We start from the raw sequence: 14,355 nt of genomic DNA on the forward strand, positions 1-14,355 counted from the left end.
TGTATAACGGACTTCCCCAAAACTCGGTGGCTTCAAACAGCAACATTTATTTTGTTATGTATCTGCAATCTGGGCATCGCTCAGTAGGGACAGCTCATCTGTGTCCACTTGGCATCAGATGCAGTGACTCAAAAACTGGGGGCTGGAATCACCTGAAGTCTCAGTCACTTGTTTGAGTCCTGGGCTGGGGAGACAAACTGCTGGGCTGCTCAGATATCTGTCTATATTTCTATGTAGTCTTTCCATATGTTCTCCCCATAATGGTGGCTTTGGGGGTAGCCAGGCTTCATGTATGTTAGCTCAGAGCTCTCAAGGCATGTGTCCCAAAATGGAGAAGGCCAGGTGAAATCTGTATTGCCTTTTCTAACCTACCCTTGGAAGCCACTCGACATCACTGCTGCCATATTCTGTTTGTTAGAAGATGAGTCACAAATGTCAGCCTATATTCCAGGGGAGGGGAATTCTTCTTTTGTGGGAGGATTATCATAGAATTGTGGACATATTTGAAAACCATCATAGCAAGTAATTAAACCTCTCTAAATTTAATGTGTTTTGGGGGTAAGTTGCATTATCTTAGCGTAGTTCTGTTCTCGTTTGTAAAATAGGTGTGATAGTTCATTGGTTGTGGGGATTAGATGAGAAAATATTGTAGAAGTTCTTGGAATATTGCTTAGTATATAAACAGGTGATCAAAAAATTGTTAATTCTTTTTCCCTATCCTTCTTCCTTTTTCTAGTGTATTGAATTCCAGTTAACTATCATTTATTATCTTTCCATAATTAAAAAAATACGAGGAAGAAATTGCTTATTCTTTTTTTTTTTTTTCAAGTGAAACATACAACAAAGAAGAAGAGGTAGTCTAGTTGGCAGCTAGGACATATGCACATGAAGGACATAAGAGTGATGTGGTACACTTATACATTGGGTGGATGGAATGTGCTATGGAAAGTTAGATGGCCTGTGTGGAGATCTCGGTGGGCTGACCCTAGGTATCCCTTGTGACTTGTGTGCTTTTTCCTTGCAGTTCCTGAGGGAAGACCTCAATTACCATGATCCGACAGTGAAACACAGCACCTTCCATGGTGAGGATAAGCTCATCAGTGTGGAGGACCTGTGGAAGGCATGGAAGTCTTCAGAAGGTAATAGGCAGCTTGGTTATCAATCCTAGTTGCTGTAAGGTTTAGAGAAGACAGAAGAAGATGGGCAGCAACTTGGCCTTAAAAGTACATGAGTATAAAATGCTTTGTAAAGAGCAAATTGTTAAAATGGTTCTACATACAGTCACTGAATAAGACTGAATCTAGTCACCATGTTGGGAAAGGGGGAAGATGCTTCAAATAGAGTTGGAGCTGCTCTTCATTAGAATTCTAAATGGTTCTATCCTATCCCCACCTGTCTCCTTCCTACCTACCACAGTCTCTGCTGCTTCTCCAGAGTAGGGAGCTTACTGGCCTTTTGAGGCAGCCCCTTCCTTCTATCAGTCTCTACTTGGTCTCAGCTCTGCTGAGTCCTAGATGATTCAAAGATTGGGTGGAAGTAAGATGGAATCTCCCCTGAGTCTTTTCTTTTCCAGGTTAAATAGCCAGGTTCTTTGAAGAAAACATGTTTTCTCAGCCTCTTCCTCCTCTTGGTCTCCTGCCTGTGAACATTTCTGTTAATATCTTTCTTAGATCATAGTTCTTAGAGTCAGACACAGACCCGCAGGAATGGTTTGACCAGCACAGAGTTGAACAGGATTGCCAGCTTCTTAGTTCTGGACTCTGCACGTCAGCTAATGCAGTCTGATTTGATACTGGAGCCTTCAGCACTCACATCACTCTGCTAACTCATGTTGAACTTATTAAATAAAAACTTTAGTTATTTTTCATGTATAAAATTGTTAAACCAGGACTACCATTTTTTTTCCCTGAAACATTTGCTTCAGAGCTGTGAGTGAAAGAGCATATCTAATAGTGTGAAGCTTGACAAGGAAGGGAAAAACAGGGTTTTTGCATCCTCTCCATCTCTATCTGTGGCTAGAGTGTCCTTTGATACTAACAGGATTGAAAGCGGTCTCTTTGCAGGGTCTCATAAGATAGGTCTTGATGCTAAGAAGGGTTAAACATAAGTGACCATCAGGGCCCTTCCTTTGCAGATGAGGAGCCTTAGGCCTAGATTTATAAAGTTACTTGTTCATTGTCATGCATTTAGCACATTGTAAAGCTAGGACTCAGACCTGGACCTTCTGCTCACTGGATCAAGGCTTTTCCATGCCATCTGGGTTGAAAGCCCTGGTCTGGTGGTAGAGAAAAACCAGTTTGGGTAGGAATGAGGCAGTTTTTATTTTTGTTTTAATCTTACCTAGGATTATAGAATTTTAGATCTGGAAGGGATTATCTATAAGGTAGGTTGAGAACATTAAGTTTAAAACAAGAAGACCTGGGGGTGCCTGGGTGGCTCAGTCAGTTAAGCTTCCGACTCTTGGTTTCAGCTCAGGTCATAATCTCACAGCTTCGTGGGTTAGAGCCCCACATCGGGCTATGCTCGGACAGTGTGGAATCTGCTTGGGATTTTCTCTCTCTCCCTCTCTCTTTGCCCCTACCCCACTTGAGCTGACTCTGTCTCTCTCAAGATAAATAAATAAACTTAAAAAAAAAAAAAAAAAGCAAGAAGACCTGGATTCTAGTCCTATTTCTGGCACGGACAGGCTGATACCTCTTATTAACTCTGTGTTTTTATCAATCTAGAAGAAGCTTAAGTTAGCTTTACAGATGGCTTTCTGGAAATCTTTAAAAGCTGAGTTCCTTGTGGGGGCTTTGTTTAATAGCTCCTGAGCAACTCAGGCTGTTTACTGATGAGAAATCAAGCAGTGAAGTGATCTTTGGGATTATACTGGCACTGCCAGGAAAATCTTCTACTAGTACTGTTTAATTTTAGTTTTCTTCTTTTTCTGTAACAACATAAGGACATGGCGCCTGGGTTTTAAGAGTGGGTTTCATAAGTGGGAACTTGGAATGAAAGATGTCAGGGAGAGCATTCCTGGCCTTCTCAAAGCTCATACACAAGTAGCTGGGAAGGGAAAGTGACCAAGAGAGGGCAGAAACAGGAGTAAATCATAATACTAAAAAGTAGCCAAGACAGTTTTCTGGTAAGAACTTTATTCCTGGACTCAGCAACTATTTGGAACACTTCCAAGCATGTTCTAAATGACAGGAAGATGGAAGACAATGGAATGAGTTTTGAGGAGTTGGTCCCCATTACTGATGAGCAAGGGATATTCCAGTGCACTGTGATGTAGCTCACAGCTAAGCTGAGAAGTGACATGTATGTATCATTTTAGGGTTTTCTCACTATGTGTCATGCCTGGTGGTTTGACAAGCTAAAAGTAAGAATCTTCATGGGTACTGTTCCTCCCAACAATTTGCTTCATTATTTAGAGCAAGGTCCCTAATCTCTGGAGTGATGATTTCCAGAGCTACAAAAAGCATGTAATACTCTGGCAGTCGCTCAAAGTGGCTGGTCTGAGTTTTGCTAGATGATATAGATATCAGCAGTGTTCATTTGTGTTCAGAATATTAGCTGACTAATGTCAGTACCATCTATGTGATTAGTTGTTAACATTTTCTGACTGATACTGAGAGCCAGTCTTTCCTTCGTGTTGTTTAGATTTTAACAGAAAAGCCTGATAATTGCTACATTAGCCAGTTCTGGACTTCAATAATAAAAACAGCAACAAGGAAGAAACTACTCTGATATTTACATGATATTTGATGTGTGCTAGCCACTGTTCTGAATGATTTATATATGTTAATTCATTTCTCACGAAAACCCTTTGAAGTATAAATACTATGATGGTCTGCATTTACAGATGAGGAAAATGAGGCAGAGAGTGTTTGATGAAATAATGTAATGCACTTCTTTCTAACCAGAGTTAGTACAGACTTCACAAATTAAGAGCGTAGTCCTCAGTAAGACTGCTCTCACTTTAGACACCAACCAGCCATAAACCCTGGGTGTTCCCAGCCACCTCTGCTCTGACCGACTAGCTACAAATCACAGTTCCCACTATCCCCTCAGGTTTGGTAATTTACTGCATGACTCACAGAACTCAGGAAAGTGCTGTACTTCTGATTACAATTTTATTAGAATGGATAAAAGTTAGGACCAGCCAAAAGAAGAGACCAATAGGGTGAGGTCTGGGAGGGTCCTGAATTTGGGACTTCTGTGTCTTCTGCCCCTGGAATCAGGACATATCACCCTCCCTAGCACATTAATCATGGATGTGTTTGCTAACCAGAAAGTTCATCTGAGCCTCAGGATCCAGAGGTTTTATTGAGGTCCGATTACATGGGCATGATTGATTGAATCACTGGCTGCATGACGGCTCTTCATCTCCAGCCCCCCTGTTCCTTTCTGATGGTTGGGCTGATAACTCCTGGCCCAAAGCCCCAATCCTCTAGTCAGCTGGTTGGTCTTTCTGGCAACTAGTCCCCATCCAGAGTCATCTCATTAGCTCAAACTCAAGTGTGATCCAAGGAGCCCCACCATGAATAACAAAGATATTCCTATCACCAGGGAAATTGACACCAAATTGACACCAAATTTGAAGTGTCTTTGAAGACAAAGACCACCAAATTCTTTGTTGTACAAAATTAAATAAGAAGGAGCTGAACAAACAGGGCTGAGGAAGGATCAAGAACAAGGGGGAACTCCAGGGATCCCAGCAGCAGGGTCTAGGGGATTGGCTTTTTCTAATTGGCTACTCTTGGATGTCTCCACTTTGTTCGTTTTTCATCTAAGTATCTTTGCTCAACAGTGAGATATGGTGGAGGGAAAATCAGATTGGCATAGTTTGTATCACAGACTTATTATGTAAGGTAATGGTAGTGAGAGCTTAGACTGTGGGGGAGGGGGCAGCAATTTCCAGTCCCTCTAAGGCCCTGTGAGGTAGGGGGAGTGGTAGTTTTTTTAAAGGAAGGGATGCCAGGTAGATTTTGTAGAATCTTTGAGAAATAGAATTGTTTGCATATTTGAGCTAGGGGAAATAGTAACAGTGTCCTTAGAAGGGTTGCTGGGAGGACTGACTTAAGAGGACTCTCTTCTAAAGCATGGCTTCCATTCTTCTAAACAAAGTACATCATGTCTATTTTTTCTCCCCTTTCCTGGACATGAGATTTTAAAAGATGCTATCTGCCAAACTTAAGTAACAATTTCGTTCTCCATTTGTATAGATCAAAGACATATTAAACTATCAATTTTGATTCTAACTAAAATGATTCCAGCTAAAAGCAAAAGTACTTGGTATTCTAGTGTGACTCTGAACTTTGTCTTGAGAAAATGTTTACTTTCTACTGGAAATGATTTGGAAATAATTCCAAAGAATAATTTAGAAATAATAAACTCACAGATCTCCAGTTCTGTCTGTGCTATTCTTTGCAGGATGGGATTTTTCACAGGAGGCAGTGGAGCAGTACTGGCAAACCAGGAGGCTTTTAGAGAGAAACCCAGCAGAACTGGCCTTTCTCTGTTGATATAGCACAGCAGGGGCAAGTGGCATTGGACTTCTGTCTAAACCATTTCAGAAGTCATATCAGTATAAAAGAGTTGGCATCCCCTTTTTGCTTTTACATAAACCCAGTGAGACATATGTTTCTTCTGTTCCTTTAGCTCTATAAAAATTACTTTGCTAAGTGAATCTTCAAGTCATTTAGTTAACTGCCTCAGCCATTGTTGCTGCATTTTGGGGGAGAAAGATACAATTGGCTTTTTTTTCTCTTGGATTCTTTTAGATACTTTTTTTCCAATAACAAAAAACAATTAGAATCAATGCAGTGATTTAAAACTTATCACAGGCATTTTCTATTTATATTAAGTAGCTGCTTGAGGGTAAACGTTCTTACTTGTATCCCCATTTAATAAAGGAGCATCTCTCACCTATTTCTGTTACCAAGTCCTGAGAATTCTATCTCTCTTATATATATTTTATATGCATCTCCTATGATACTGCCTTAGCTCAACTTCATCTTTTTGAAAGATTTATTGAGTTGTAACTGATAATACAATCAGGTGTAAATATTTAAAGTGTATAATTTTTTAAAGTTTTGACACATGTATTCAGATGGCTATCCTTTATGAGATACATGCTTTGCAAAGATTTTCTCCCAGTCTGTGGCTTATCATTCTTTTAATAGTATCTTTTGAAGAACAGTAAGTTTTAATTTTTCTGAGGTCCAGTGTTTCAATTTATGCTTTTAAGAATTACACTTTTGGTGTCATATGTAAGAAATATTTGCCTAACCCAAGGTCACACAAGCATTTTCTCCCATGTTTTCCTCTAGAAGTTTTATAGTTGCAGGTTTTACATTTAGGCCTCTAATCTGTTCTGTATTAATTTGTGGATGTTAGTGTTAAGTATGAGTCCAAGTCCTTCTTTGTGCTTATGGGTGTCTCAGTTGTTTCTAGAACCATTTGTTGAAAATTCTGTCCTTTCTCCCACCGCATTGCCTGGTCTTTTGTTAAAAACCAGTTGTCCATATAAGTATGGGTTTATTTCTGGTCTTTGTATTCGGATCCACTGATCTATTTGCCTGTCCTTATGTCAATACCATGCAATTTTGATTACAATAGTCTTATAATAACTCTTTTAGTCAGATAGTGTTAGCTCTCCAACTTTGTTTTCTTTTTTCAAGTTGTCCTGGCTGTTTGATCTCGAATCAACTTGTCAATTTCTATAAAAAAACCCTACTAGGATTTTGACTGGCATTGCATTGAATCTATAGCTCAGTTTGAGAGAACTGACATCTTGACAATATTGAGTTTTCTGATCGATGTATAAGGTATATCTCCCATTTAGTTAGAATATATATTTTGTAGTTTTCAGTGTACAGGTCTTTCATACCTTTTGTCAGATTTATCTCTAAGTATTTCATAGATTTTGATGCTATTATAAATAGTACTTTTAAAATTGTGGTAAAATATATAAAAAAGTTGACCACATAAATGGTATTTAATTCCTGATTGTTGTTTATATATAGACATATAATTGATTTTTATATATTGGTCTTGTATTCTGCAACCTTGCTAAACTCCCTTATTTGTGAGATGCCATCAGAGTTTAAACTGAGATAATCAAGCCTTCTAATAAAGAAAGTTTTGTTGTTTTCTTTTCCAATCTAGATGCCTTTAAAAAAGTCTTCTTCTTGTCTGATTGCCCTGGTTAGTATCTCCAGTACAGTGTTGGGAGAAGTGGTAAGAGTAGGCATCATTGTCTTGGTTCTGATCTTAAGGAGGAAAGACTCCAGTCTTTCATCATTAAATATAAACATTAAATATAAATATAAACATCATTAAATATAAATATAAACATCATTAAATATAAAATATAAATATAAAATATAAATATTTTATATAAATATAAAATGTTTATATAAATATAAACATTTATCAGATTGAGGAAGCTATTACTAATTTGCTGAGAAATTTTTTATCAGGAATGGATATTGGATTTAAAAAAAATTTTTTTTAACGTTTTATTTATTTTTGAGAGAGGGAGAGACAGAGCATGAACAGGGGAGGGTCAGAGAGAGGGAGACACAGAATCTGAAACAGGCTCCAGGCTCTGAGCTGTCAGCACAGAGCCGGATGCGGGGCTCGAACTCACGGACCGCGAGATCATAACCTGAGCTGAAGTCGGCCGCTTAACCGACTGAGCCACCCAGGCGCCCCGGATATTGGATTTTTATCAAATGAGTTTTCTGTGTCTATTGAGATGATTGCCTGGTTTTTCTGTTTTTGTTTGCTAAGATGGTGAATTACATTGATTAATTTTTGAATGTTAACCCTGCATCCTTGGGATAAACCCCACTTGGTCATCATCCTTTTACTATATGGTTGGATTCTATTTGTTAAAATTTTATTTCATATTTTTATACCTTTGTTAATGAGGGATATTGGTTTATAGTTTTCTTGTAATATCTTTGTTTTTGGTATCAGTATTGTGCTGACCTCATTAAATTAATTGGGAAGTAGTCTTCAATTTTTCAGAAGACTTCATATATAATTGGTATTACTTTTCCTTAAATACTTGGTAGAATTCACTAGTAAAGCCATATGAGCCTGGTGTTGTCTTTGTAGGAAGGTTTTTAATGACAGTGTCAATTTCTTTCATAGGTATAGGACTGTTAGGTTATTTACTTCTTCAGTGAGCTTTTGTAGTTTGTGTCTTCAATTTGTCTATTTCATTACATTGTCAAATTTATAGGCATACATTTATTCATAATATTTTCTTATTATTATTTTAATATATTGATATACCCAAAGAACCAGTGTTTGGTTTCAAGGATTTTCTCTATTGTTAGCTATTTCATTGATTTTTACTTTGGTCTTTATTATTTTCTTTCTTCTGCTTACTTTGGGTTTAACTTGTTCTTTTCTGGTTTGTTAAGGTGGAAACTGAGGTCATTGATTTGAGACCTTTTCTGTTTTCTAATATTGGCATTTAGTACTATAAATTTCCTGTAAGTACTGCTTTAGCAGCATTTCACAAATTCTGGTGTGTTGTGGCTTTTTGCTTTTTCCTAACTGATTTATAGGTAGCATAGACAGAGTAAAAATACCTAAAATGAAAGCACAACTGGTGGTAAATCCTTATTCTTTTTTTTTTTTTTTTTTTTTTTGGTCTGATACAGTCTTCAATAACTTGATATCCCTCAATAATGTATTCCAATTTGAGGAATTATTTTGGCCCTGGAAATTCATGCCTCTGAAATCTGTCTTGTATCTTATATTCATCTAGTATTGGCTCTTCACCATGTTAGATGATATGTTTTATTTTTATTTTTATTCAACTCAAATATTCTATTTACTTTCTATTTCCTTTTTGATATCTTCTTTGATTCATGAGTTGTTTTTTTTTTTAATTTTTTTTTTCAACGTTTATTTATTTTTGGGACAGAGAGAGACAGAGCATGAACGGGGGAGGGGCAGAGAGAGAGGGAGACACAGAATCGGAAACAGGCTCCAGGCTCTGAGCCATCAGCCCAGAGCCTGACGCGGGGCTCGAACTCACGGACCGCGAGATGGTGACCTGGCTGAAGTCAGACGCTTAACCGACTGCGCCACCCAGGCGCCCCGAGTTTTTTTTTTTTAGAAGCATGGTATGTAGTTTTCAAATGTTAGGGGATTTTCTAAAGATTTTTCTGTTATTGATTTCCAGTTTAATTCCATTGTGGTTTGAGAACATACTTTGTATGGCTTGAATCCTTTACAGTTTTTTAAAACATTTTATTATGTTTCTGAATATTATATATCTTGGTACATGTTCCATGTGCATTTGGCTGCTGTTGGCTGGAATGTTCAATAAATGTCAATCAGGCCATGTCGGTTGATGGTGTGGTTCATGTCTACTAGATCTTTGCTGATTTTCTGCCTAGTTGCTCCATCAGTTATTGAGGGGGAGTATTGAAATTTTCAGCTATAATATTGGATTTGCCTATTTTTTTCTTGCAATTAGTTCTGTGAGTTTTTGCTTCATGTATTTTGAAGGTATGTTACTAGGTACATACAGATTTAGGATTATTTATTTATTTATTTATTTAGAATGTTTATATATTTTTGAGAGAGACAGAATGTGAGTGGGGAAGGGGCTGAGAGAGGGAGACACAGAATCCAAAGTGGGCTCCAGGCTCTGAGCTGTCAGCATAGGCCATGATGTGGGGCTTGAACTCACTAACGGTGAGATCATGACCTGAGCTGAAGTCAGACGCTTAACGGACTGAGCCACCCAGGTGCCCCTGTTATTATTTTTTAAAAGTTTATTTATTTAAGGGGTGCCTGGATGACTCAGTCAGTTAAGCATCTGACACTTGATTTTGGCTCAGGTCATGATCTCATGGCTTGTGAGTTTGAGCCCTTCATTGGGCTCTGTGCTGACAGTGAGGAGCCTACTTGGGATCCGCTCTCTCTCTCTCTCTCTCTCTCTCTCTCTCTCTCTCTCTCTCCCTCTGTCTCTGCCCCTCCTTCACTTACCCTGTCTCTGTCTCTCCCAAAATAAGTAAATAAACTTAAAAACAAACAAAAAAAAAAAACAAAAAAAAAAAGGAAGAAAGAAAGAAAGAAAGAAAGAAAGAAAGAAAGGAGGGACTGGGTGGCTCAGTCGGTTGGGCATCCAGCTTCGTCTCAGATCATGATCTCACGGTTCATGGGTTCAAGCCCCACATTGGGCTCTCTGATGATAGTTCAGAGCCTGTAGCCTGCTTTGGATTCTTTGTCTCCCTCTCATTCTGCCCTTCCCCAACTTGTGCATGTGCACTCTCTCTCTCTCTTTCGCTCTCTCTCTCAACAACAAAAAACAAACATTAAAAAAAGAAAAAAGAAATGCATTAAATATAAAAACACAAGTATATTAAAAGTAAATACATGGAAAAAGATACACAAAACTAATAATACTCAAAATAAAGCTATATTTATATCAAAATATCAAAATTATATCAAAATCTGATAGCACAGAGCCTGATGTGGGGCTTGAACCTATGAGACCGTGAGATCATGACCTGAGCCAATACTGAGTCAGACCCTTACCTGACTGAACCACCCAGACGCCTCTAAATGCATTTTTTTTTTAATATATGAGATTTCTTGTCAAATTGGTTTCCATAAATGCATTTGTTATAGGCAGTTTATGATTGGGTCTTATATTTTTTGGCAATCTGATAATCGCTGCCTTTTAGTTGGGGTATTTAGACCATTTACATTTAATGTGGATATTAATATGAGTAGATTTGAAGCTACTATCTTGCTATTTGTTTTCTGATATTTTTCCCTACTGTTTTTTCTTCTCTTTTCTTTTTTTTCTGCCTTATTTTGGGTTAATGAGTAGTTTTTTATAATTCCATTTGATCTTTTTTTTGTTGTTTTAACCCTGTTTTGTTATTTTAGTGGTTGCTTTAGGCGATAAAATATGCATCTTTAATCTTTCATAGTCTTCTTTCTAGGGATGTTATTATTTTATTTGTTATTGAAATATAGTTGACAATATTTCATTAGTTTCAGGTGTATGACATAGTGATTCAACAACTCTATATATTATGTTTTACTCACCATAACTGTAGCTACTATCAGTTACCACACAATGCTATCTGCAACACCATTGATTATATCTCTATGCTGTACCTTTCATCACTGTGACTTATTCATTTCATAACTGGAAGCCTGTCCATCCCATTCCCCTTCACCCATTTTGCTCTTTCTCTAGCCCCCTCTCCTCTGGCAACCAACCACTAGTTTGTTCTCTGTGTTTGTTTTCTGGGTCTGTTTCTGCTTTGTTTGTTTTTCCATTTATATTGTTTTTTTAGATTCCACATATAAGTTAAATCATATGGTATTTATTTTTCTTGAACTTCCTTCACTTAGCATAATACCCTCCAGGTCCATCTGTGTTGTTGCACATGTTAAGATCTCATTCCTCTTTGTGGCTGAGTAGTATTTCAATGTATATATACCACATCTTCTTTATCCGTTCATCTATCAATGGACACTTAGGTTGCTTTCATATCTTGGCTATTGTAAATAATGCTGTAATAAACAGGGGTGCATATATTTTTTCAAGTTAGTGTTTTCATTTTTTTAATGTTTATTTATTTATTTTGAAATAGAGACAGAGAGAGTGAGAGAGAGAGAGAGAGAGAGAGAGCATGGGGGGGGGGGCGGGGAGAGGCAGAGAGAAAGAGAGGGAGAGAATCCCAAGCAGGCTCTGTGCTGTTGAGCACATGGGGCTCAATCTTGTGAACTGGGAGGTCATGACCTGAGCTGAAATCAATAGTGGGACACTTAACCAGCTGAGCCACCCAGGCACCCCAGTGTTTTCACTTTCTTTGGATAAATACCTAGTGGTAGAAATACTGGATCATATGGTAATTTTATTTTTAATTTTTTGAGGATCTTCCATACTGCATTCCACAGTGACTGCACCAATATACATTCCCACCAACAGCACATGAGGGTTCTCAAGAGCTATTATTACACCTTGTCACATATAGTGTAAGAACCTAACACTAGTGTACTTCCATTTATTCCTAAATCTTAGTTCCACTCTCTGCACTGTGGCCTGGAGATTCTTTCAGAGCCATAACTAGGACAAGTATATCACCTGCCTCATTTGTTTACCATCTCTTAAGGATCAATGTCCATTATAGACTGATGTCCAGTGTCTTTAAAACCATTGTTTCATATATTTTGTATTTTCTCTTCTTTTGGTTGTTTCAGGAGAGAGGGTGAATTCCATTGTAGTTACTTCATCTTAGCCTGAAGCAGAAACCTCAGCTTAATCACTTTGCTTGGATGCTTTCATACTGTACTTCTTGGCCTGTCTAGCTCTACTGCAGTTTGTCCTTCAATTGGTTCCAGAGGGATCTTTCTAAAGTAAATATCTGACCAGGTCTCTGCTTAAATTTTTCAGTGGCTTCTTATTTTTTATTTTTATTTTTTTAATAGTGAAACAAATATGCCAGAACACCAAATTTCTAGGTGGAAGAAATATTCTTAATTGGAACCTGGACTAATAAAGGTATTGCTAAAGATGTTACAAGTAAATTCCTGTGTAATCACATATGATAATCTTATGTTACTTGGAGGAGATAAATATTGGCTTTTCTATTCATTAGGTAACACTTGAGTTTGTGAAGAATTAGCAGTAAGCTTAGGTTACAACTGCTGTCTCATTTGGGACTTAACAAAATGAGGTACTTGAAAGCTTAGTAGTTGTTGATGAAACAAATTTTTATAGAAAATGCCATTGACTTTTTTTAGTGTTTATCAATGAGATGTTAAATGCTGAAATTAAATGTCCATTTGTAATCTCAACTGAATTATTTCAGTTGGGGGGAAAAAGTTCAATATGTATATATAAATAAAAACCTGGTGACCTTTTATATCCTGAGAGTTTCTTTATATTTTAATGCCATGTTTCTCCATCATGCCTTATTCACCTCTGTAGTATTGGCCCCCAAAAGTACTGTTTCCTCCTACAATTTGTGTAAACATGCCTTCATTACAAAAAAAAAAATAATAATAATAATCAGGGTGCCTAGGAGGCTCAGTTGATTAAGTGTCCAACTCTTGATCTCAGCTCAGGTCATGATCTCATGGTTTATGGGTTTGAGCCATGCATTGGGCTCTACACTGACAGCATGGAGCCTGCTTAAGATTCTCTGTCCTTCTCTCTCTGCTTCCTCCTTCAAAATACATAAATAAACTTAAAAGAATTACTTGAAGAAATTACTTAAAAGAATTATACCTTCTATATACCAGGCATTGTGCTAGATTAGTTCAGCATGTCAGGCCCATGCTTATCTCTGTGATCCACTTATTTTCTTCTTTTTTACCACTCTTCATCACATCTACTCTATAGCTACACTAATTTATTTGCAGTTGGGAGGATATGTCGTTTCCTTTCATCCCATGTTGCTTTCATAGATACTGTTCCCTCTGTCCCTCCCCCTTGTTGATCTGATTAAATCCTATTTGACAAGACTCAATTTAAGTCTTCTTTTTATTTTCTCCTTTTATTCTCTTTATTTTCCATATTCTTTTCATTCTTTTTTTTATTTCAAGATTTTATTTAAATTCAAATTAGCTAGTGGATAGCATATAGTATAGTATTGGTTTCAGGAGTAGAATTTAGTGATTCATGACTTACATATAGCACCCAAAGTATACCCTTCTTTAGGAAATCTTCCCTGGAGACCATAGTTTAGGTTTAGGTGCTTTCTGTGCTCCCACATCTCCTTACCCTTATCTCATCACAGCATTTAGTACACTAATTGCAATCATCTATTTCCTTGCCTGTTTTCCCACCAGATTGCTTGAGGACATTACCTTATATGATTTTATATCTTAACACTTTGCACAGGGCCTGGTCCAGCATAGGGATGTGGAAGACAGAAGTTTGTCCTTGGCTCTACCATTGTGAGATCTTACACAAGTTGTTTGGCTCATTCAACATTCCAAAGCCTAGGTTCTCTTACTGCTTTGCAGCTGTGTAGACCGGGTTTGTGCTGGGTAGCCTAGTGGGCCTGTCACATGAGGCCTTGGCCCAAGTGCCAGATTCTCTTTACAGTGATGATTCAGGAGTTGAAGTTGACACCACATCAGAAAACTAAGACCCCTGCCTCCCTCTAGGTGCAGGTGGCAAACTGCTAGTGAGAGCCAGAAGGAAACCACTTAGAGAGACAATGGGCAACAACGTGTCTTTGCTCACATTTCTTCCCTCTGGTGAGCCTATAGGTGTATCCACCCAGATTCTAACCAGTTTTCAATATCTATCGCTTGTTGAATGAATGTATATTTCTTCATTCATATATATGAATGAAGACGAAATTA

At 37.7% G+C, this 14,355-nt stretch overlaps 1 protein-coding gene across 3 annotated transcripts in view; it reads left to right on the top strand.

Moving 5' to 3' along the window:
- Positions 1–14,355, top strand: part of STIM1 (stromal interaction molecule 1) — a 185,341-nt gene that overhangs the window by 130,706 nt on the left and 40,280 nt on the right. For all 3 annotated transcript variants that reach the window (XM_047877643.1, XM_047877644.1, XM_047877645.1), the window contains one exon: positions 1,025–1,139. In XM_047877643.1, the coding sequence (XP_047733599.1) occupies positions 1,025–1,139 (115 nt within the window). The remainder of the gene's footprint in view (positions 1–1,024; positions 1,140–14,355) is intronic.

Source organism: Prionailurus viverrinus, chromosome D1 (genome assembly GCF_022837055.1).
Source record: "Prionailurus viverrinus isolate Anna chromosome D1, UM_Priviv_1.0, whole genome shotgun sequence".
Classification (NCBI taxonomy): Eukaryota; Metazoa; Chordata; class Mammalia; order Carnivora; family Felidae; genus Prionailurus; species Prionailurus viverrinus.